Source organism: Chiloscyllium plagiosum, chromosome 8, assembly GCF_004010195.1.
Source record: "Chiloscyllium plagiosum isolate BGI_BamShark_2017 chromosome 8, ASM401019v2, whole genome shotgun sequence".
Classification (NCBI taxonomy): Eukaryota; Metazoa; Chordata; class Chondrichthyes; order Orectolobiformes; family Hemiscylliidae; genus Chiloscyllium; species Chiloscyllium plagiosum.
Window position 1 is genome coordinate 102,081,026 of NC_057717.1, and position 25,787 is coordinate 102,106,812.

The following is a 25,787-nucleotide window of genomic DNA, read 5'->3' on the forward strand; positions in this document are numbered from 1 at the left end:
TGAAATCAATTTCTTATTTCTTGGTATTCTTTTATCTTCAAATAGAAGCCTTTTTTTTAACAATATTTTTCTTTAAAATTAAAAAGTAATATCTAATTTTGTAGCATTTACAATTCTGAAAAACAATGTCTTTACGGATAAATTATTGCCAAAAGGAATGTCTTTAAAATCAGAAAAAAGAATGTTCGACAATCTTCAAACCCTCTTGATAAAAGTTGCTGATTTCTGACAATTGTCACTTTTTAAAAATGCTAATCTTGTAAATAAAATTGTAATAATGTGCTCTTGCAAGGTATCGTGGTGATGCAGATTCCTCAATGGCCATTGCAGACATCTCCATGCTGACAGGATTTTCTCCAGATTTGGCAGACCTTGATTTGGTAAAAAAAAAAGATTATTATTTAACAGGAAAAGCTTATGTTATATCATAACCAACATTAATGTTGCTTTATCTGAATGCTGGGGAGGTGATGTCCGAGTGGTATTATCACTGGACTGTTAAACCAGAGAGGTGACAGTGAGGTCTGCAGATGCTGGAGATCAGAGTTGAGAGTGTGTTGCTGGAAAAGCACAACAGGTCAGGCAGCATCCGAGGAGCAGGAAAAATCGATGTTTCGGGCCTGAGCCCTTCAACAGGAATTCCTGATGAAGGGATCCGGCCCGAAACGTCGATTTTGCCAGCTCCTCGGATGCTGCCTGACCTGCTGTGCTTTTCCAGCAACGCATGCTCAACACTGTTAAACCAGAGACCCAGATAACATTCTGGTGACCCAGGTTTGAGTCTAGCCGCGGCAGAAGGCAGAATTTTATTTCAATTCAAATCTGGAATTAAGAATCTAATGATGAACATAAGTCGATTGTTGGAAAAACCCATCTGGTTCACTAATGTCCTTTAGGGAAGGAAACTGCTGTCCTTACCCGGTCTGGCCTACACATGACTTCAGACCCACAGCAATGTGGTTGACTCTTAACTTCCCTCTGGCCAATTAGGGATGGGCAATAAATGCTAGCTGAGTCAAGAGTGTGGTGCTGGAAAAGCACAACAGGTCAGGCAGCATCTGAGGAGTAGGCCTCATTTCTGATGAAGGGCTTTTTCCCGAAATGTCGATTCTCCTGCTCCTCAGATGCTGCCTGACTTGCTGTGCTTTTCCAGCACCACACACTCTCAAATCTGATCTCCAGCATCTCCTCAGAGATGCTAGCTAGCCCGCGATGCCCTAATTCTGTTAATGAGTAAAAAAGAGTGCATTAATTACAAAAATAGAGATAAAATGTTTTGACCCAGTAGCTATTACTGACATGTGATTGCAGAGTAACTAAGACTGGGGATGAAAGCAATAATACAATGTTGAAAGGCATATGGAATAACCGTGGTGATAAAGCATGAGATCAAGACAGTAGGTTAGAGAGGATCTTAATCTGGAAAATTGACATAAGACCACAAGACATAGGAATTAGGCCATTCAGCCCATCGGGTCTGCTTCACCATTCAATCATGGCTGATGAGTTTCTCAACCCTATGCTCCCACTTTCTCCCCATAACCTTTGATTCCCTTGACAATCAGGAATCAATCTACCTCAGTCTTAAATACATTCAATGACCTGGCCTCCATCGCCTTCTGTGACAATTCATTCCATAGATTCACCACTCTCTGGCTGAAGAAGTTTCTCTTTATCTCAGTTCTAAAAGGTCTTCCCTTTACTCTAAGGCTGTGCCCTCAGGTTCTAGTCTCTTCTACCAATGGAAACATCTTCCCAACATCCACTCTGTCCAGGCCATTCAGTACTCTGTCTGTTTCAATTAGATCCCCCCCCTCATCTTTCTAAACCTTAGTGAGTCGAGACTTAGAGTCCTCAACATTCCTCATATGTTAAGCTTTTCATTCCTGGGACAATTCTTGTGAATCTCCTCTGAACACGCTCCAGGGCCGGTGCATCCTTCCTGAGATATGGGGCCCAAAACTGTGCACAATACTCCAAATATGGTCTGACCAGAGCCTTATAGATCCTCAGAAGTACATCCCGCTTTTATATTCAAATCCTCTCAAAATAAATGCCATCATTGCATTTGCTTTCCTAACTACTGACTCAACCTGCAAGTTTACCTTGAAAGAATCCTGGACTAGAAACCCCAAGTCCTTTGCACTTCAGACTTCTGAATTTTCTCCTCATTTAGAAAATAGTCCATGCCTCTATTTTTCCGACCAAAGTGCAGGACCCTTTGCACTTCAGACTTCTGAATTTTCTTCCTATTTAGAAAATAGTCCATGCCTCTATTTTTCCGACCAAAGTGCAGGACCTCAAACTTTCACACATTGTACTCCATCTGCCACTTCTTTGCCCAATCTCCTAACCTGTCCAAATCTTTCTGCAGCCTCCCTGCCTCCTCAATGCTACCTGTCCCTCTCCAATCTTTGTATCATCTGCAAACTTAGCCAGAATGCCCTCAGTTCCTTCATCTAGATCATAAATGTATAAAGCGAAAAGTTGTGGTTCCAAAACTGAGCCTTGCAGAACACCACTTGTCACCGGCTGCCATCCTGAGAAGGACCCTTTTATCCCCACTCTCTGCTTTCTGCCAGACAGCCAAGCTTCTATCCAGGCTAGCACATTGCCTCTAACACCATGGGCCCTTATCTTACTCAGTAGCCTCCTGTGCAGCACCGTGTCAAAGTCCTTCTTGAAGTCCAAGTAGATTACATCCACTGGCTCTCCTTGGTCTAACCTGCTTATTACTTCGTCAAAGAATTCCAGAAGATTTGTCAGACAGGACCTCCCCTTGATGAAACCATGCTGACTTTGCCCTATTTTACATATACTTCCAAGTATTCAGAAATCTCATCCTTCACAATGGATTCCAGGATCTTACCTATGATCGATGTTGGGTAATCGGTCTATAATTTTTCATCTTTTGCCTTACTCCCTTTTTAAACAGGGGTATCATGTTAGCAATTTTCCAGTCCTCTGGGACCCTTCCTGATTCTAGCGAATCCTGAAAGATGACCACTAAAGCCTCCACTACCTCTTCAGCTATCTCCCTTAGAACTCTGGGGTGTAGTCCATCTGGTGCAGGTGACCTATCCATCTTCACGCCATTCAGTTTTTCTAGCACCTTCTCCTTGGTGATGACCACCATACTTTGCTTTGCCCACCTACTCTCTGAACTTTTTGGGATATTACTCCTGTCTTCCACTGTGAAGACTGACCCGAAGTAATGAATCAGTTCTTCAGCCATTTCCTTGTTTCCCACTACTATTTCACCAGCATCATTATGCAGCAGCACAATGTCCACCTTTGCGTCTCTTTTGCCCCTTGTATAGCTAAAGAAACTCTTACAGTCTTCCTTTATATCACTGACTAGCTTACCCTCATACTTAATCTTCGCCCTCCTTATTTCTTTTTTTGTTGCCCTGTGTTGGTTTTTGTAAGCTTCCCAATCCTCTGGTTTCCCATTGCCCTTCACCTCATTATATGCTTTCTGTTTTGCTTTATGCTATCCCTGACTTCCCTGGTCAGCCAGGGTTGCCTCATCCTCCCTGTACCATGCCTCTTTTTCCTCGGGATGAATCCCTGCCATGTCTCCTGAATTATTTCCAGAAACTCCTGCCATTGCTGTTCCACTGTCTTTCCTGCTGAGCTCCTCTCCCAGTCAATTCTACCCAACTCTTCCCTCGTGCCTCTGCAGTTGCCTGTATTCAACTGTAATGCTGTTACCTCTGATTCTATCTTCTCCCTCTCAACTTGCAGAGTAAATTCAACCATATTATGATCACCCCGCCTCCATGCTGAATCAGTATGGGTGGAGCTGAGAAATAATGTAGAACAACAAATCTAGGTGTAGTTATAAAAACAAACCACTGCTGATGCTGGAAGTCTGAAACAAATACAGAGAATGCTGAAGAAACTCATCTGCTCTGGCAGCATCTATGAAGAGATTTTAAAAAATACAGTTGACATTTCGAGTCTGTCATGAAAAAAGGTCATATGGGACTTGAGGCATTGAATGTTTCTCTCTCCACAGATGATACCTGACCTGCTGAGTTTCTCCAGCATTCTCTGTAGCAATTGTAAGAATAGTTATGGTCTCCCTAACAATAATCAGAGCGTAAAACACAAAATGGGGGCACCTTGTGTCAAAGGTATGGAGTTACTATTGGGATTCCAATTTTCGTATAATCTGGAAGAACAAAAAGAAACTTGGGGAAACTGTTCATTGAATGTATTTTGGAAGTGAATGGGTAAGCGTGGATTAACCACACTGATAGGAAGAAAGGAAACCAGAATACATTTTTTTTTAAAAAAGATGACAAGCTAGTAAATGTTGATATTTGAGGAGATTCGGTTCTCCTTGTGCACAAAGCTGTGAATGGCCATGCAGCGAAAAAGTTATAAAGGGAGCTAATAACTTGGCCTTTATTACAAAGAGTTTAAACTATGAGAGAAAGGATGTTTTGTGGCTCATGTTCTGAGCTTTGGTGAGTCTGCGCCCTGGTGTACAATTCTGTAGACTTCCAGTGTCCTTGTTAACAAAGCCATAATGTGTAATGTTCATTGATTCCTGGGGATGACAGGGCTATCCTGTGATGAGAGATTGAGTAGAATGGCCAATAGCTTTGGAAGTGTGAGAGATGATCTCATTATAGTGGGTCACCTTGTTTGAGTCGCTGGTGGGGTAAATGTGGAGAGGCTGTCTCCCTGAATGAAGAGCATTGTCTTCAGATAAGTGGTCAGCCATTCAGATGCCTGAGTTGGGGAGAAATTTCTTTACTCGAGAGTTGTGAATTTTTGGAGGTGTCCTCGCAAACAGCTGTGGATGGCCATTTATTTGGGAGGGATTCAAGAGTGAAATTTAGGCATTGAGGGAATTATAAGAAGACAGTGAGGGAAGGTACAGTTTAAATAGATATTCATGATTATGTTGTCTGACAGAATAGGCCATAGGGTCTTTTCATCCTATTCAAGCTCCTAATTCTTAGTTTTGCAACCTCGTGACCTTTGAGAAATATCTCAAAGTGTTTCACTTAACTGCATCGCTTCAAACAATAGAAAGCTATTACATAACTCGTTCACAGCAGGATCTCTTGCAACCAGCCCAACAAATGACCAATTTGTCTTTGACGAACTTAAGAAGTGGGGGCTGGTGTCAGCCATTTGAAATGTCAACGTTGTGCTGCCACTCAATAAGGTCACGGCTGACCTTGACTTGATCTCCTCTTGTGATCTCCATGTCCCTTAATTTCCTGAGTGGGCACACAAGTTGAAGAAGATATAAATGCTGTTGGTTGAGGTAGGAATGTATCTGATGGTGGCAGCCATGACTGGGACAATATTTTCATTTATGACTGAACTCAGTTTGAATATTCTCTTGGAGATCATTGATCTTAAGAATTTTTATGTCCTCTGCAGAGACAGGAGCTGTCTACCTGATTACATATAAAAATGGAGCAAGTGATCTGACAACCACGTCATCCCTTGAACATTCAAATCTAGTTCTATATCCTTAACATTGTTGCAATATGTTTCTATCCAATAATTTATTAACCTTTATTTCCAGCTTCAAAATGGAGTCGATACCTATATATCAAGATTTGAACTAGACAAGGCGTTATCAGCTCAAGGATCATTGATTATTTATTTGGATTCGGTAAGAAACTACTTACATTTCCACAAAAAAAGAAAGATGTTGGCACTTGGTCCCAAAATGTTTGTAGCTGTGTTGGTCATTTTGAATTTTTCTAAGCTGGTGTACTCCCGGTAAGGAAACCCACACAGCCCCATTTAGTTGTTTACCAGCTTAGTTGCTCCCAGATTGGGAAAGCTTAAAAAATTAACCCTAATCTGATCCGTGCTCTAACTTTGGGACATCATCCAACAGACTATGTATTTTGCATTGAAGTGAGCAACATCATTTTAACAACAATGATATGCAAGCATTGTTCATTTCTATTAACCTGTTTGGTACAAAAGACTCCACTGTTTGTCAGTAAGATACTTTGAGTGTCTGTGACAAATGATCCATGAACAACCTGCTCCAGCAACGCAAGAAAAATGCTCTGGTTCTACTTCCTTTGCACATCTTACTAAGGAAGAGTATTTATTTCACCAAATTCTGACTGTATGCTCACCATCCCTCAGGTAAAGGGAGAGATTGAGAAGGTAAGTCCTTCATGGTACCCTCAGCTAGTGTGGGAAATAACCTACACTGTTGGCATCACTCTGCGTTCTGAACCAACCATCCATCCAGCTGAGCTAACCACACCACTCCCTTACTGATGTCATCTCTTGTACAGCGTAGTCAGCCCCTTCTCTTAAGTATCTGCTAAATTTAAGTTGAAACTTTATTGCTGGAACAGCACAGCAGGTCAGGCAGCATCTAGGGAACAGGAGATTCGACGTTTCGGGCACAGGCCCTGTGCCCGAAACGTCGAATCTCCTGTTCCCTGGATGCTGCCTGACCTGCTGTGCTGTTCCAGCAATAAAGTTTCAACTTTGATCTCCAGCGTCTGCAGACCTCACTTTCTCCTCTGCTAAATTTAAACTGAAGCTCAAAATGAAAAATTTGAGAACTTTACCATCTACCATGCTAATGAGTTGGATTTTAATTTTTTTTTGTCACTAGGTTTCAGAAGTTAGAAGCTATTCTGATCAAATTAGAATTTAATTCGGATTGTGTTAACAATTGAGTTTTAATGGTGTTGAACATTTCAACCATGCATGCATAGTATAAGGTTTTGTCAACGTTTTGTCTATCTTTAACACTTCTGAAACACTCTTCAGGTGAATTGCATTTCCAATATTGCTGCACCATTTCCTTCATTTCACATATTTGAACTAATCCATTAAGCTAAATTTTATTAACTGTATGTTGGTTAGCTCTGTTGGCTGGATGTCTGATTTGAGATGCAACATTGATACCAACAATGTAGGTCCAGTTCCCTCACTGGCTGAGATGATCATGCAGGATACTCTTTCTCAACAATATATATTAATTACTTGGATGAGGGAACAAAGTGTAACATCTTAGAGTTTGCAGATGATACCAAGTTGGGTGGGAGGGTGAACTGTAATGAAGATGCAGAAGTCCTTCAGCATGATCTGGATAGGTTGGGTGAGTGGGCCAATCAATGGCAGATGGAGTATAATTTGGATAAATGTGAGGTTATTCACTTTGGAAACAAAAATGAGAAGGCAGATTACTACCTGAATGGGTATAAATTGGGAGAGGGGAGTGTACAGTGGGACCTGGGTGTCCTTGTACACCTGTTGCTGAAGGTATGTATTCAGGTGCAGCAGGCAATAAAGAGGGAAATGGTATGTTGGCCTTCATTGCAAGAGATTTCAAGTCCAGGAGCAGGGATGTGTTGTTGCAGTTGTACAGGACCCTGGTGAGGCCACCCCTAGAATATTGTGTGAAGTTTTGGTCTTCTTTTCTAAGGAAGGATGCTCTCGCTCTCAAGGGAGTGGAGCTAAACTTTACTGAGTTGATTCCGGGGATGGTGGGACTGATGTATGAGGAGGGATTGACTAGTTTAGGATTGTTTTCACTGGAGCGCAGAAATGTGAGGGAAGATCTCACAGAGACTTATAAAATTCTAACAGGACTAGACAGGGTAGATACAGGGAGGATATTCCTGATGGTAGGTGCATCCAGAACCAGGGGTCACACTCTGAGGATTCGGGGTGGACCATTTAGGACGGAGATGAGGAGGCATTTCTTCACCCAAAGAGTGGGGAGCCTGTGGAATCCATTACCACAGGAAGGAGTTGATGCCAAAACATTGAATGTGTTCAAGAGGTGGATAGATACAGCACTTGGGAGGAATGGGATCAAAGGTTATGGGGAGAAAGCAGGATTTGGCTGTTGGGTTGGACATCAACCAATTATGGTGATGAATGGCAGAGCAGGTTCAAAGGGCCAAATGGCCTCCTTCTGCTCCTATCCTCTATGTTTCTGTGTTCAACTTTGCCTCTTGCCTGAGTTATGGTGACCCTCGGGTTAAACTGCTACCAGTCCAATGAGAGAGCAGCTTTTTGGGACTTTATTTAATTGATCAATTGTGTTCTGATTTTCTCTTCCAAATCACAAACAGGTTTCACACTTAGAAGAAACTTGTTTCGGATTTAAAGTACATCAGTTCTTCAAAGTCGGACTTATACAACCAGCTTCTGTTAAGATTTACGAATATTATGACACAGGTAAGTATTTGCAAGACTACATTACTGATTTCCACCCAAGGGAAACCAAGTTAACATAAGAAAGAAAGAAAATGTAAAGTTGCTTGAAAAATTGTATGTCAAAGGAAAAGTAGGACAATGAACACAGGACAGCTATATAAAAAACAATTAAAGGTTTTTGAAATAGACTCAATTGTGGAGATTAAAATATTTGTTGACTTGACAAAATGATAAAATTCAGTTCACTTCTCAAAAAAGGAGGTATGCTAAAGTTAGGAATCTCTAAGTATTAATTGTGAAATGAATTTATCTAAATTTGATAATTGTTTTCTATCTCAGGACAAAGAAACTTTACATGATTATTCTTGCACACAGTAAATTTTGGGTTCATAATCAAGGTGTTCCATTCATGATTTTCAGAGAGGCTTTATTAGGAAGTCAGTTTTCGTACTTTACGTTGAGGGTGAGTAGTTCATATTGCTTGTCTTAATACAGCTACGCTATATTTATGTCAATTTCATTACCTTCATGCAGAGAACAGTTGCACTAAATTCTACAATGTCAATGAAAGGAGTTCCATGCTGAGCAAAATCTGTCAAGGTGATGTTTGCAGATGTGCAGAAGGTAAGATTCAGTTTTATTAGATTTATATGGGTATATTTTTTCATTTAATTATGTTCAGGCTGTAATCTACGTTAAAAGTTTCATGTGGTGCTATTATTCCCGGGAATGCAATTGTTGTTGGATGATATTTTCTTTCATGTTAACATCAATTGATGTAGATATACCATTTGTGATGCCTTGGTTTCTAGTGCAAACTTGACTTACATCAGTTTTAATACCCCAGAGAATGCAGAGCATTTTAGTAATTGTGTACATGGGTCGTAGCCAATCTACTTAGATCCTGTTCTTATGCTGGATTCCACTTCCAGTGATGGAGATGGAATTTAACATTGTTGTTAAATTTCTTTAACCTGCACTGCCTGTGAGTATAGCTCCTTCCTTTGAGCATTGTCACTGTGTAATGGAAAGCCATTGACCCCAGCCTGCATTCTGTCCACCACCTGACACTCCTGTGTTAGACATGGTCGTCACTCATGTATGTATGGCTATACTTCATCTTCATAAAACAGGAGCATGACCAGGGTAGAAGTGTCTCCTTATTTAAGTCCTAAATTACCAGCCTTTCATTCTCAGGTCATGCTCTCCAGCCAGCAGAGAAAAACCTGTCAGCATCAAGCTTAGAGTCATAGAGATGTACAGCATGGAAACAGACCCTTCGGTCCAACTTGTTCATGCTGACCAGATATCCCAACCCAATCTAGTCCCATTTGCCAGCACTTGGCCCATATCCCTCCAAACATTTCCTATTCATATACCCATCCAGATGCCTTTTAAATGTTGCATTTATACCAGCCTCCACCACTTCCTCTGGCAGCTCATTCCATCCACCTACCACCCTCTGTGAGAAAAAGTTGCCCCTTAGGACCCTTTTATATCTTTCCCTTCTCACGGTAAACCTTTCCCCTCTAGTTCCGGACTGCTCTATCACAGGGAAAAGATTTTGTCTCTTTATCCGATCCACGCCCCTCATGATTTTTAAAATCTCAATAAGGTCACCCCTCAGCCTCCGACGCTCCTGGGAAAATAGCCCCAGCCTGTTTTATGAATATGAAGTATAGCCATACATACATGAGTGACAACAATGTCGAACACAGGAGTATTAGTTGATGGGCAGAATTCATACTGGAGTCCATGGCTTTCTCTTCCAGCGAGCTCAAACGCTCCAACCCTGGCAACGTCCCTGCGAATCTTTCCTGAACCCTTTCAAGTTTCACAACATCCTTCCAATAGGAAGGGGACCAGAATTGCACGCAATGTTCCAAATTGTCAAGCCCTGTAAGAATTCTGTTTCAGTAAGGTCATCTCTAAGAGTTCAAACTCTGGTGATTGTTGGTCACCCGAAAGCTATAAAAAGCCACATTTTCTCTTTGCATATATCATTCTTTGACATGTTTTAAAATGCATTTAATGAAATAGTTTGGAAAAGTAGCTATTCTTCCATCCTGGGTATTGTGAAGCAGATGATAGCTCATGAAGGTGACTCTCCAGTGCTGGGGTCAGTTTGGGGTGTATATAGTAGATGATCCAGAGTGTGCTACACAATCCTTTCATGTTGTGGTCTGCATAACTGGAGCAGATATGGAGGGGATGTGACCGATACTGCAGGGCTGAGAGAACAGGTGCCGTCTTCTGAGGAAGAAGATCAAGACCTTCCAAGTGAAGACGTAATTCAACTTGAAGGGCTGAATGGCCCACTTTGCTGCTGTCCCTGTGCTCTAATTGCATCAAGAACAACTTCTTCCAGAATTAAGGCAAGGTTGCAAAAGTCTACTTTATATCAAAAAGGAGATTTTGAAGAAGGATTTTAATTTATTATTGCCATGTACCGTGATACAGGGAAGAGTTTTGCATACTTTCCAGACAAATCATACCTCCCATAAGTACATCAGGGTAGTAGAACAGAATGCAGAATAGTGTGTTACAGCGACAGAGAAGGTGCAGAGGATGATCAACTCTAATATATGAGAGGCCTGTTCAAAAGTCTGATAGCAACAGAGAGGAAGCTGTTCTTGAATCTGTTGCTGTGTGTTTTCAAATTATTTCATCTTCCTCCCAACAGAAGAGGGTGGAAGAGACACTAACTGGGGTGGGAGGGGTCTTTGATGATATTGGCTGCTTTCCCGAGGAAGTGGTAAGTGTAGATGGAGTCAATGGATGGGAGGCTGGTTTGTGTGATGGACAGGGCTGTGTTCACAACTCTCTGTAGTTTCTCGCTGTCTTGGGCAGAGCAGTTGCCACACCAAACTGTGATGCATCCAGATAGGATACTTTCTGTGGTGCGTCTGTGAAAATTGGTAAGAGTCCTTGTGGACATGCTAGATTTCCTTAGCCTCCTGGGGGAGGAGAGGCATTGGTGTGCTTTCTTAACCATTGCGCCAGCATGGATGTACCAGGACAGATTGTTGGAGATTGTTGGTGATCGTCTCCCCGGGAACTTGAAAGCTGTTGACCATCTTCACCTCAGCTCCATTGATACAGACAGGGGGGTGCCCTCTACACCACTTCCTGAAGTCAATGACCAGCTCCTCCATTTTGCTGACATTGAGGGAGAGATAGTTCTCTTTGCACATGCCCTTAAGCTCTCTGTCTCTTTTCTGTACTCTGTCTCATCATTGTTTAAGATCCGACCCACTACAGTGGTCAGCAAACTCGTAAACAGAGTTAGAGCAGAATTTGGCCACACAGTTGTGAGTGTGTAAGGAGTGAGGGGTTGAGTACATAAGCATCTAGGGCACCAGTCTTAAGGGGGAGTTTTTGTTGCCTGTCCTTATTGATTGCAGTCTGTGGGTCTGGAAGTCAAGGGTACAATTGCAGAGAGGGGAATACAGTTCCTTAGTCTCAGAGTTAGGAGATGAGCTTGGTTGGAATTATGGTGTTGAAAGAAGAGCAAAAATCACTCAATAGGAGTCTGACATAGGTCTTCTTGTTATCCAGATGATCCAGGGAGGATTCTAGGGCCTGGGAGATGGCTCTACCATGGACCTGTTGCAATTTTAGGCAAATTGTAATTGAAGGATAAGAGGAATGGTAAAATACTTTGATCAGCATAATAAATCTTTCCCAGAAGAAAATATTGCTGCAATCTTTTTGAGATATGGATATGAAAAAAAAAATTGGATATTGTAACTTATGATGTCTTTATATTTAACAATTTCTGTTCACTTAGTTTGAAGGATTATGGATTTTTAAGGGAAAGTGAAACTCTTGAAAACAATTGAAAATTATGAATGGAACCTAATAGGGCTTTGAGCAATGTAGGCTTTGGCGAGATGGATGGCAGAATCGGGCATGACATCTAGACCATCACGCACCATTTTTTCTGCTTGTCAGAATAGCATGGCGAGATTCTGACTCAAGATGCCAGTTGACTGGAATTAACGCTTGTGAAATACACTGTTAATGCCACAGTGCGGCTCATTGTTGTTCACACTCCCTTCTTAGCAAACTTGCCAAACAAACTCGATGATGGGGAAAACCCAAAAAGGAAAACCAGATTGTGTACCTGGCAAATTCAGCTTGCTGTTTTCTCTGAGCCACCCCCATGATGGACACTGGACAACATCTCAGGGCATTATCCCATGGGCACTAATCACACACACACGTCCATTGACATTGGCATCAAGTATCTGCCAAATCATCACAACGGTCATGACATTTTTTCAAAATTCAGTCATGGGATGAAGATATCACTGGCTGAGGCAGCTTTAATATCCATCCCAGAGGGCAGTTAAGAGTCATAGAGTCATAGAGATGTACAGCACGGAAACAGACTCTTCGGTCCAACCCGTCCATGCTGACCAGATATCCCAACCCAATATAGTCCCACCTGTCAGCACCCGGCCCACATCCCTCCAAACCCTTCCTATTCATATACCCATCCAAATGCCTTTTAAGTGTTGCAATTGTTCCAGCCTCCACCACTTCCTCTGGCAGCTCATTCCATACACGTACCACCATCTGCATGAAAAAGTCGTCCCTTAGGTCTCTTTTATATCTTTCCCCTCTTCCCCTCTAGTTCTGGATTCCCCTCACCCCAGGGAAAAGACCTTGTCTATTTATCCTATCCATGCACTCATATTTTGTCTACCTCTATATGGTCACAGGCCAGACCAGGTAAGGAAGGCAGTTTCCTTCCCTAAAAAAACATCAAAGAACAAGATGGGCTTTCCCTGACCTTCAACAATGTCTTTATTAGATTCTTAATTCCAGATTTTTGTTGAGTTCAATCTCCAGTGTGTGTTCTGGTGGGATTTGAAGCTGTAACATTGCCTGGGTCTCTGGATTAACAGTCAAGTGAAAATATATTGGGCCATCACCTCCCCAGTGGATCTCTAATAAGCTGTCTGGAAATAAAAGCTCAATTTTGTATTTGAAAGTATACGATTGATTAGCTGTATGTGATGTTCTCTGACTGGACAATAATACGATATGGATCTACAATGGATATTGGATACAGGATTGTGCTGATCAAGGGGCTATTTTACACAAAATGTAGCCATAGGAAGGTGAGGTATCTGCAATGGTGATTAAACAGCAATTTGTGTGAGAGAATGACAATGTGCGTGCAAGGGAGCATCAGCCACAGTACAATGTGCCAAGGGTAGCATGGTCTTTTGGCTGTTGTGCCATGACTATTGGAAGGATGTTGTGAAACTTGAAAGGGTTCAGAAAAGATGTACAAGAATGTTGGTTTGAGCTATAGGGAGAGGCTGAACAGACTGGGGCTGTTTTCCTTGGAGTGTCAGAGGCTGAGGGGTGACCTTATAGAGGTTTATAAAATCATGAGGGGCATGGATAGGGTGAATGGTGAAGGTCTTTTCCCCAGATATTGGAATCAAAACTAGAGGGCATAGGTTTATGGTGAGAGGGTAAAAATTTAAAAACAATCTAAAGGGGGACTTTTTCACACACAGGGTGGTGCGTGTAAGGAAGGAACTTCCATAGGAAGTGGTGGAGGTAGGTACAATTGTAAGATTTAAAAGGCATCTGGATGGGTTTGTGAATAAGAAGGGTTTAGAGGAATATGAGCCATGTGCTGGCAAATGGGACTAGATTTATTCAGGATATCTGATCGGCATGGACGAGTTGGACCTAAGGGTCTGTTTCCGTGTTGTACCTCTCTCTGACTCTATGATTTTGCCAGGGACGAGCAGCGTCAATTTGTTAAAATTTGTCCATATGCTCAGTTGCCTTTCTGACATGGGGCAGGCACAAGAGGTATCCACTGAGTACTGAATCATTCTGGGGATGGTGTGTGATAAGATGGGGTAGAAATCAGACATGAGAGACAGCATGCGATGTGGGTAGATAATTAACGTAGCAAGTTTTGTACAATAAGGTGTGAAGACCTGCTATGCTTCACTACAAAAATTCCTCCAAAAACTCAATGTAGTTTGGACTTAGCCAAAAGAACACGGGATTCAGCCCCACATAATTCCAGATAATAGTGTATCTTGGTTACTTGAGCTCATTGCAGGGAGAACATCTAGCTGTTTTTATGACTGAGTTTTATAGCTGTTTTTCAGTAAAGTACTTTGTTTGGATTTTCAGTGGTGACCAGCCTGGTGAAGGTAAATGCTTCCAATTCAGTTTCTGAAAAATGATCTGTCATTGGGAACTCAGTTTGTCCTCTTGAAGGGGAAGTGGAAGATTTTTGAGCAAACTGCATCTGCCCAGATCCCAGAGATGGCTGTCAGTATTTGTTGATACCTGTCTATACATGGCAGAATGTCAAAACAACGGCTATCTGACCATCTCAATCTCAACCTTTTTCACTTCAAGAACTAAGATTTATTGGCCAAAGTATTTTCCTCTCCATGGTGAATTCCTTCAGAGAGAAATCCACTTTATTTACTCTTACCCTCTTTATGTGTTATGCCTGAATGTGCTTATGTTGAGTTATTTCGAATAAACATTTATTTTTTCATTAATATAGATTTATATTTCTATATATTTATGATATCATTTGTTATAGATTTATATTTGTTATTGAATAAGTCTTGAAATAAATTTTGAATGTATTCAAGAAGCTTCATTAGTGGATCTTTCTATTTTAAGTTTGATATGGGGAAAGCATACAACTGACCATATGAGGAACCAAGTAAAATATTTATTATCCCATTGTGGACTAATGGGATTGAATAGGAAGTACACTCTTCCCATCTCAGCCCTAACAAATGAAAACAATAATCAACTAAACCTAAGTATTACTATAAAATAAAAAAAAAGAGAACCCTGAGTGTTAGAAATCTGAAACAAAAACAGAAATAGCTAGAGAAACTCAGCAGGTCTGGCAGCATCTGTGGTGAAAAAAAAACAAAGTTAATGTTTGGAGTCCAAATGAAACATTAACTGTGCTTTCTGTCTTCATGTATGCTGCAGACTTTCTCCAGCAATTTCGGCTTTTGTTTTAAACCTAAGAATTATTTATGTAACAGTTATGAATACCTGCCTGTTAATGAAAGCTCTTTAAGAGTGAAGACAGCTAACTATTCAAAGCTTTGCACTTTCATTTTAATGCATTATCCGAAACAACTGAACTGGAACACAGAAATTATGCAAATGTTACTTTCTGTTTATTTTGTAGACCGTTGGGTAACAGTTACATTCTTTTTTTCAGGCAGTTGTATATCAGTTAAATTCTGGGTTTTTTTGTAGGCTGTTGTATATCAGTTAAATTCTTTTTTTTCAGGCAGTTGTATATCAGTTAAATTCTGTTTTTTATTTGTAGACAGTTGTATATCAGTTAAATTCTGTGTATTTTTGTAGTTAGTTGTATATCAGTTAAATTCTTTTTTTTTCAGGCAGTTGTATATCAGTTAAATTCTGTTTTTTTTGCAGATAGTTGTATATCAATTAAATTCTGTTTTTTTTGCAGGCAGTTGTATATCAGTTAAATTCTTTTTTTGTAGACAGTTGTATATCAATTAAATTCTGTGTTTTTTGTAGACAACTGTATGTCAGCTAAATTCTGTTTTATTTTTGCAGACAGTTGTATATATGTTAAATTCTGTGTTTTTTTGTAGACAGCTGTATATCAGTTAAATTCTGTTTTTTTTGTAGGCTGTTGTATATCAATTAAATTCTGTTTTTTTTTGTAGATTGTTGTACATAAGTTAAATTCTGTTTTCTTTCAGGCAATTGTATGTCAGTTAAATTCTGGTTTTGTTTTGCAGGCAGTTGTATAACAGCTAAATTGCCTGAACAACGTATCTCTCCAGGTGTTCGTGAAGATAAAGCATGTGAACATGGAACGGATTATGGTAAATTCAACACACTGCATTAAAAATGCTTGTGTCTAATCTCTAAATGGCTTGTTATAAACCATGCATATTTAATTGAAAACCAAAGAACAACAGATGCTGGAGATCTGAAACAAACACAAAGTGCTGGAGAAACTCAGCAGGTCCTGCAGCATCTCTAGAGAGAAAACAGTTAACATTTTGAATCCAGTGACCCTTCATCAGAATTATTCTGAAGAAGGGTCTGTGGAATCAAACATTGAATATGCAGTTGATCATTGCGACTGTAATGGTTATGGTTCATGCGTATTATTTAGACAAATTTAATGAGATGTTAAATCAATAGAAACAAGTTTATGCTTAGAATATGAATGATCAAAAAAAGCCCTCTTGATTCTTGTCAAATAGTCTCTTAAGAATGCAAAGGTTTTGTTCCAGTTCCTTCCCTTTCACCATCTCAGGGTACCAAACTCAACCAAAGAGCACTAAATCTACCCAATTGCTAAATATTTGAAATTGCCATTTTTTGTTTGCTTCACAAGAAATATGCTTTCCCTGTCAGGAAATAAGTGACACTTCATCAGTGTCCATCACAGGATGACGTTGGGGGCCACTGTATTGGAGGGTAGCCATAGTGCTGGCTAGCTTTTGTTACCCTGATCCAGGCTCATGTTATTGTGATATGACTGCCCCCTCCCGGCCACCATCACTATCCTGATTGTCTGGGAGTCTCCCATAACTGAGGATCAAACTCCTGGACACAGCAATGAGTAACATAGGAAGAAAACTTGCGAAGTTAATGACAGAGAAGCTGTTTGTGCCAAGTTTGTTGTATGTGTTCAGCATTGAAACGTATCTCTCCAAACTCATGTGTCACACATTCTGTGCTCGGCAAAGTCTCAGTCTAACTTCTCCCAGAATGCATTTGGAGCAATCTGCTTCTTACTTGAGGTAGTCAAAACAATTGAAATCGATCCCTGACTGTCCAGATTGAAGCTTGCAGATTTCGGGCAGGGTTTGGGGGACACATACCCGATTACAGGTATCCCCTGCTTTTCGGAAGTTCACTTTAAGCCACTTCATTTTTATGAAAGACCTACATTAGTACCTTTTCTCGCTAACTGAAAGAAATCCGAAGAGGATTTCCACCTTCACGAGAAAGGGTGAATTTTTTCCCATTTTAAGTTAGTGCTTCTTTGCTTTGTGCCATTGCCTTACAAAAGGTTTCATAGGAACACTCTATTTTCGGATAGCGGGGGAATACCTGTAATAGGTCAGCCAGTGCTTCTCTAACACTCTTCTGTTGTGACCACATTTTAATGTTTCAGACTTATGTGAAATAGGCTGCTAAAGTGTTGATGGGTCGGAGGAGGCGGGGAATGGGAGCCTTGAGTTGTTAAGTAGGGCACCTTCAACCAAACCTACCTCTTTACAGGTGTTTTTTTTGCTATCGGAGTCAGAGATTGGGGAACAATTGATGAGGTCATATGTCCACCAACACAAATACAAGCTTTGAAGATGTCTAGCTACCAGCTGGGCAGTTGAAGCTGCATGCTCATGACCCCAAAACTCTTGTTCCGTAACTCCCAACAGTGGGGTCATCCCCACTGTTTGGACATTTCTAAACTAAAGAGGCATGTTGCCTCAGTGGATGGCACTACTGCATCACAGCACCAGGAAGCTGGGTTCAATTCTCGCCTTGGGTGACTGTCTGTGTGAAGTTTGTGTGTTTTCCCAGTGTCAACGTGGGTTTCCTCCCATTGTCCAAGATGGATTAGCCATGCTAAATTGTCCATTGCATCCAGGGCTGTTTGGAAAGGTGGATTAGCCTTGGCAAACCCATAGCTGTGGCAATAAGGTAGGTGTCTGGGTCTGGGTGGGATATCTTCAGAGGGTCAGTGCTGACTCAATGGGCTGAAAAGCCTCTTTCTCCACTGTAGGGATTCTATGATTCTAGCCATCAATAGCATGCTCTCCAGTTATTTCTGATGTCTCAGCTTGGCTATGATAAAAAAAGCAACCTTTAACATCTTTCTTTTTAAATCTGTTTCATCCCTTTTAGTATACAAAATAGCATTTAAAAAGAAGGAAAAGAGAGACAATTACATCTATTATGAAATGGAAGTTAAGTCTGTCATAAAACAAGGTGAGTTATTTTCATGTTCATGAGAATGGAGAGGAAATCGCGTTTTTGGTTTAGGACGTGATGACAGCTCTGGAAAAACTTGTCCCACAGGGTTCAGCAACCAGCAAGTTTAGACAGTACATTTGGATTGGCTCAGGCTTGGAGGGCTGAAGAGCCTGTTCCTGGGCTGTAAAGTTTCTTTGTTTCTTTGGAACCAAATTGGCTAATGAACCAAGGTGATGCAATTATATTGTCTGGTATAATCTGTAGACCACTCACTGGTGGGAACGAAGTCGAGACACAAATCTTCAAGGAACTTACTGATAGTTGTGAGAAATGGAGCAGCTCTTATTAATTACCGGTGGAATAATGGTAGTGTCAAGAACAGTGGAGGGGAGGCATTCCTAGAGTGTGGCAACGGTGGCTCAGTGGTTAGCACTGCTGCCTCACAGCGCCAGAGACCTGGGTTCAATTCCCGCCTCAGGCAACTGTGTAGAGTTTGCACGTTCTCCCCGTGTCTGCGGGGGTTTTCTCTGGGTGCTCCGGTTTCCTCACACAGTCCAAAGATGTGCAGGTCAGGTGAATTGGCCACACTAAATTGCCTGTAGTGTCAGGTGAAGGGGTAAATGTAGGGGAATGGGTCTGGGTGGTTTGCTCTTCGGAGGGTCGGTGTGGACCTGTTGGGCCGAAGGGCCGGTTCCACACTGTAAGTGATCTATCTATCTAAAAGTGAGGACTGGAGATCAGAGTCGAGAGCATGGTGCTGGAAAAGCACAGCAGGTTAGGCAGCATCCGAGGAGCAGGAGAGTCGACGTTTCGGGCAACAGCCCTTCATCGGGAATGCCGATTTTCCTGCTCCTCGGATGCTGCCTGCCCTACTGTGCTTTTCCAGCGCTAAGCTCTTGATTCTGAGATTGTGCTCGGGAGAATTTCCTACGGCAGTATTTGTAAATCCAGAAAGAAAGGAGACGCTGCCAGACCGGAATCTTGGAAATGAGGTGGGCCAAGTAAAGTAATTGTCCATGACTTAGGGCACAGTATGCATCGCTTTATAAGTTTGAGGACCATGGTGGAAGATGCTAATGAGCAATCCAGGCTCAGAGTAATTGACTGACAGAGAGAGGACTTCAATGGCGCAAGAATGGAACCAAGTTGGATAAATAGGAAGAAAGGTTGGCAGGACAAACTGTGGCTGAGTAGTGGGTTTCCTTCTAAGAGGAGATGCATAAGATCCATTACATGGATATTCTCTCAAAAGAGAAAGGAAGGGCAAACAAATTCAGAGCTCTGTTGGTGATGGAGAAGCTAAAAATTCGGTTAAAAGGAGAAAACTGTGTTGTAGGAAATAAAATTGGGAATGAAGTTAACTATTGGCAGGGTCAGAAGTGAGGTGGGGAAGCAAATAGGAGAAGCAAAGAGGAATTAGATTAAAAAAAGGCGAGCCACTGACTTCCAGGAAAATTCCAAGGCCTTCTATTGGTATGTAAATGGTAAAAAAAAAAGTACGGCTGATTAGTGGCAAAGCAGGAGATTTATGCAAAGAGGTAACGGGCATGACAGAATTATTAAATAGAGGCAGATGCAGCCTGGGCCATGACCAAGGAGACAACTCAATCACTAGAAGGATTTAAGATCGGTGAAGGCGGAGTTTTGGATAAGTTGTCAATAATCAAAGTTGATCGGGCATTGGGACCGGATGAGATGCATCCGAGGATATTGAAAGAAGTGAGAATGGGAACTGCAAGAGACGTTGGCAGTGACTTCCCTGTGGCTCTGGGATGCGGCCAGAGGCCATTAGAATTTGCAAACTTTACAGCCTTGTCTGAAAAAGATTGTAAAGATAACCAGATCAAATACAGACAGGTCAGTTTAATGTTGGTCACAGGGTAACTTCTAGAAACCATTATTTGGATCGTATTAATAGTGGGATGTAAAAATTTGTTTAAATTTCTAAGAGCCAATGGGGATTTATCAAAGGAAGATCATGTCTAACTGTCCTGCTGTAGTTTTATGAAGAGGTTGCAATTGATGAGGGTAGTGATGTTGAGTTGGTCTACATGGACTTCAAAAAGACACCTCAAAACAGTATCCCAGTAGACTTGTGAGAAAGGCTATAGCTTTTTGTTTTGAATATTAAATAAGAAAAGTCATAAATATAGATTTGACTACACATAACACTGGAAATTGTACACTATCCAAAGGAATTACCAATCCATCCTTTTCCACATGGGTATGTGGTTGTAATAACGCAGGGAATGTATTATCAACAATACTGTACCATACAATGAAGTGGAGATGCCAGAGTTGGACTGAGGTGGATAAGGTCAAAAATCAAACAACATCAGGTTATAATCCAGCACATTTATTTGAAGTTGCAAGCTTTCAGAGGTCTGATCCTTCCTCAGGCATGGTATGATAGGTAGGTATAAGGCACAGTACAGAATAACCTCGATTATCCAAAAGAGACGGGCGAGGGGGGGAGTATTTTGTTCGGATAACTGATTGTTTGGGTAATGGATAGTGTTTCTCCAGGACCTTGAGATCTTGTTCGGATAGTCCGAAATTCGGATAATTGATGTTTGGATAACCGAGGTTGTTCTACATTTATAGGCAAAACGTTAACAACTTTAAAACTAGCTGCCCTTGATGAATCCAGCTGTCCTTGATCTGCATTAAGTCAGTGGTAGTATAAACACACTCTTTAAGAAGACAGGAAATCCTTACACTGCTTTCCTGGAGGTTTTAATGCTATTAGGTTTGAAACAAGTAGTCGAGGGATATGAGTGTCACTGGCTGGGTCAGCATTTATTGTCCATCTCTAATTAGCCTTGAGGAGGTGGTGGAGAGTTGCCTTCCTGAACCACTGCAGTATTGTGCTGTAGGAATACCCACAATGTCAGTTCATGGATAAAAAGGAGAGAACATGGGCATCAAAATTAGCTGAGGGATAGGAAACACAGTGAGGCTTTTAATGGGTCATTTTTGAGCAGGAGAGAGATTTGTAGCAGAGATCCCCAGGAGTCAGTATTGGAAGCGTTATCTTTTATAAATATATATAATCTAGGTTTTGTTGTGCAGGGGACACAAAGCTATCTTGGAAGAGTTGCAAACTGGGACTCTGTATAGAACTTTGAAAGGACATTGACAAGTTGCTGGAGTAGGTGCATAGGTGGCAAATGAAGTTCAATGTGGAGAAGAATTTGATAATACATTAGTACAAAGCAGACAGATAGAACAAAAGAAAGGGATCTATTCTCAAGGAGCAGGAGCAGAGAAACCTGGGCAGATATGTTTAACAGTGATTACTAGCCACAGGACAGAACAAGAGTGCAATTAATAAAACGTACTGTATTCCAGACGTTATTAATAGAGGCACAGAGTAAAGGGCAGGGAGGTTGCAATGTGATTATATCAGATAGTTCTGAGCACTGCACTTTAAGAAGGATATGAATTAATTAGTGCGAGTGTAGGAGTGGTTTAGAACAGTTGCAGGGATGAGAAACTGCAGTTCTAAGGATAGACTGGTAATTTTGGGACTGTTTTCCTTGAGAGATGAAGGCTAAGAGGACAACTAATAGGTGTTTCCAAAATTATGAGAGGCCTGGACAACAGAGATTGTGAGAAACTGTTTGCACTCCGAAGAGGATTAAAAACTACAGCACACCAGTTTAAAGTGTTTTGCAAATGGGAGGTGAGAAAATATTTTTCCACACAAAGAGCAACTAGGGTCCAAAAGTGCCTGGAAGGGTGATGGAGCCAAGGTCAAGCGTGCATTAGGTGATTATTTAAATTGAAATAAAACGCAGGGTTAAGGAGAAATAGCAGGAGGTTGACGCAATGTCAAAATGTTTAGAGAGCTGGTGAAAACACAATGGGCTGAATGGTCTCCTTCTTCACTGTCCATAATTCTGTGATTCTATTCTCGGCAAAGGGCTGACACAGATATGACAGACTGAATGGCCTCCTTCTACACTGTAAGCAGTCTGTGATGGTACATGTCCTCAATTGCAAATGCCGAGTGTGTCATTTAGTAAAGGATTTGTTATCTCAGTTGGCTGGGTGGCTACTTTATAATAGAGTGACAATGACACTGCAACTTCAATTTCCATACCAAGAGTTCACACCTTCTCAACCTCACCTGAGGTGTAGTGACTCTGAGGTTACACCACCAGTCAGCTCCCTCTTATGGTGGGGTGGGATTGTGTTGACTTAACCTTGAAATGGTAGTTTAATTGACACTTAATAATCACACATGGCACTAGCCACCTGTAGCTAACAGCTAATGTGTTGGGAAATGTTGAACTGTGGTCAGAATAATCTTCCATCTGGATCATGCATTCTGTATTTAGGAAGCGATGATGTAATTGAAGGACAAGTCAGAGAACTCATCACTCATGCCAGCTGTGAAGAAACATTTAACGTGGACCTGGAAAATGATTACCTACTGATGGGGCAGGGATCAGACTTGTGGAGTGATGGTAAAAGGTAAATTGCAAATTCTGAAGCAAATTTGCTCTTTTGTATAATTTGCTATATGCTCCCACATTTAGCATTTAATTGATAGTCTATATGAAATAATGTGTCACAGCAGCAATCATGCCTACATCCATAATCATCTGAAAACACCCAATATCATCCAATCAGGGATGTTAATCAGACTCAGGCCTTGACGAGACTTGGGTGAGAGTCTGTCTGGGAATACTGGGTGCAGTAGGCTAGTGTTGTAGCCAAGTTGTAAAGGTGATGGGTTCAATTCTACTGGTTCAGGCCCTGAGGATTCTTTTCCTCATCGTTGCCTGATCCTAGCCAAGTGTCTGATCAATTCTCTTTTCATGGGTGGCATGGTGGCTCAGTGATTAACACTGCTGCCTCACAGTGTCAGGGACTCAGGTTCAAGTCCAGGTAACCGTCTGTGTACAGTTTGCATGTCTCCCTGAGTGTGCATGGGTTTCCTATGGGTGCTGTGGTTATCTCCCACAGTCCAAGGATGTGCAGGTTAGGTGGATTGGCCATGCTAAATAGCCGACAGTGTCCAGGGGTGTGTAGTCTAGGTGGAATAACCACGGGAAATGTGGTGTCACAGGGATAGTGTGGGTGTTGGAAGGGGGTAGCGGCTGGGTCTTGATAGGATGCTGTTCTGAGGGTCGGTGCATTGGCCGAATGGCTTCTTCCCCTCCTGATGATTCTGCGGCCCTGCTGGGGCTATTGTGGTACAATATAGTGTCCGTAGCTTTGAGCCAGGAGGTCTGTGTATCAAGTTCCACTTGTTTCAGAGGTGCGTCATAACATCTCTGTACAGGTTGATTGAAAAATGAATAAGCTCTGTTTAAAAGTATTCTGACATTGTACTGTCACAAAACCGCCTTTCAAATTCTTGACACAAAGAAGAATCGACAATCTGAACTTCAGGGTAGAACATTCCCGACCACACTCTTCTCTGAGCTTGCAAGGACAGTACTAAAGTGCTGAACTCTATTATGCTTTACTCTGGGATATGCTGCCATGATGATTAGATTAGATTAGATTCCCTACAGTGTGGGAACAGGCCCTTCGGACCAACAAGTCCACACCGACCGTCCGAAGAGTAACCCTCCCAGACCCATTTCCCTCTGATTAATGTACCTAACGCTACAGGTAATTTGGCATGGCCAATTCAGCTGACCTGCACATCTTTGGACTGTGGGAGGAAACCGGAGCACCCGGAGGAAACCCACACAGACACAGGGAGAATGTGCAAACTCCACACAGACAGTCGCCTGAGGCTGGAATCGAACCTGGGGCCCTGGTGCTGTGATGCAGCAGTGCTAACCACTGAGCCACTGTGTAGCCCCAATGTGGTGAGGCTGGTGTTTTGTTAATGCCAAATTTCATGAGTGGAGGGGTGCAGGCAGTCACTGTAAATAAGCCTTTTGGGAATACTGGCTAAGTGGAGGGCCCAGAGAAGCACTGTTAGCTTTACCACTGACTTTCAAGTTGGGAAGTCGAGCTATCTACTTTCTCTTTTGTACCCAGAAAAACGGTGACCTACGCAGAGATGAGGTGAGGTCAGATAGCAAAGAGGTGTGAGTGTCTGCAATTATTCCCCTCACCACTCAGGAGTGAGATTCTCGTCGAAATTTTCTCTTCTATTTGCTAAAACCTAAAGTGCAAAATTAGATTTGGTTTGTTTGGAATGGAGAATCTCATTTGTTTTTATGCTTATCAAGTTTTCCAAACTGATCCACCTCAGCAGTTTATACAGGTCAACTCTGAGGTCACCATTGCAAGTAAATAATGTGAATAGTGTAAACCCCCTCAGAATATATTAAGAAGATAGTCTAGACAGAATCTTTTCTTATTTTAAAGGTAAAAATCACACTTCATTCACACATTATAATTAAAGTACAGACAATATAATAAAAGAAAAGAATTGACTTAACTGTAACTCTATTTCAATACTTAACAAAATAGTATGTATATTAATTACTACTAGTTAACTGTTTGAATATCGTAACATCCCGTAAGCACACTTTTGGCAAAGCTAAATTCAATAAAATAGATTGTCTCACACACAATTCTAGCAATTGGAAAAAAAACTCCAGCTTTCAACTGGAACAGAGAGAGAGGAATAAAAACTTCCACATACAACTTCAAGATCCCAGCAACTGAAAGCTAAAACTAAACAAAAACTGGTTCTGTGGGAACTTGACCCCACCCATTCAGGCTGCTTCCCAAGGAAACATCCCAAGGCCTCACAAGCTGTTTACTCTGTTGGCTTTGGACCAGACTGCTTTGCACCTCTGTACCCCTTTCTTCTTTAAAAAAAAGTCCACGACAAAATACACCTCTTAAAGTCATAGTAGCCACCAGTTATGGCAAGGTATTGTTCATTTCAGAAGTGTTCATTATCAATGTGCAACTTGTTTCTTCCTCATAATCAGTACCTTTTTGGTTTCAGGATCAGCTATCTGATTGGAGACACAACCTGGTTGGAAATGTGGCCAACAGAAGAGCAGTGCCAAAATAATCGATATCGGAGCCTCTGTCAGAGCCTGGCAGAGTTTTCTGAAATCTTAATGATTAATGGCTGCCCCACTTAGTATTTTTGTTTCATAAATAATCAGTATTATTTGCATCTAATAATCCAAAATAAATAATGGTTTTGTATCAAATAACGTGGAAACTGATTTGTCTTACATGTATAAAGTGTTACGGGGTAAGGTCCTGCGTGTGACATTGGATGAGCGAAAGACATAAAAGTTGAATTTCAACAACAGTTCTTAGAAATGTGTTTATTGACCAATATGTGTGGTTATTTACTTTATGTTGGCTTTATGTTAATATCATGGTGAGATTACCAACAATAAAAAGTATTGAAAACTATTTAATTACTTGTATGAAATTTGTAGTATAGTCAGTTGTCATTCAGATTGAATGATATTTTTCTGACATGTTTGTGGTCAACAAAACACAAAGGGTTGAATCCCGTGATTTGTATGGCTAATATCGGGGTTAGTGGAGTTTCTTGGTACTCTCTACGAAGCCTAACAAATTCTCTCACCCTAACTTACTGGAATCATGTCACTTTAATCATCTGTCACATCCCTCTATTGTCCTTCAAGTCTGATTCCAGCTCAGTCTTG

The 25,787-nt window shown here is 41.3% G+C and overlaps 1 protein-coding gene across 1 annotated transcript in view; it reads left to right on the top strand.

Moving 5' to 3' along the window:
- The window catches only part of LOC122552261 (complement C3-like), a 111,106-nt gene extending 85,579 nt beyond the window's left edge, over window positions 1-25,527 (top strand). Inside the window, exons 34-41 of the mRNA XM_043694948.1 lie at window positions 293-380; window positions 5,555-5,644; window positions 8,091-8,196; window positions 8,710-8,799; window positions 15,975-16,061; window positions 18,103-18,186; window positions 22,515-22,650; window positions 25,103-25,527. Coding sequence (XP_043550883.1) covers window positions 293-380; window positions 5,555-5,644; window positions 8,091-8,196; window positions 8,710-8,799; window positions 15,975-16,061; window positions 18,103-18,186; window positions 22,515-22,650; window positions 25,103-25,244 — 823 coding nt within the window. The 3' untranslated portion in view covers window positions 25,245-25,527. The remainder of the gene's footprint in view (window positions 1-292; window positions 381-5,554; window positions 5,645-8,090; window positions 8,197-8,709; window positions 8,800-15,974; window positions 16,062-18,102; window positions 18,187-22,514; window positions 22,651-25,102) is intronic.
- Window positions 25,528-25,787: the final 260 nt, after the last annotated feature.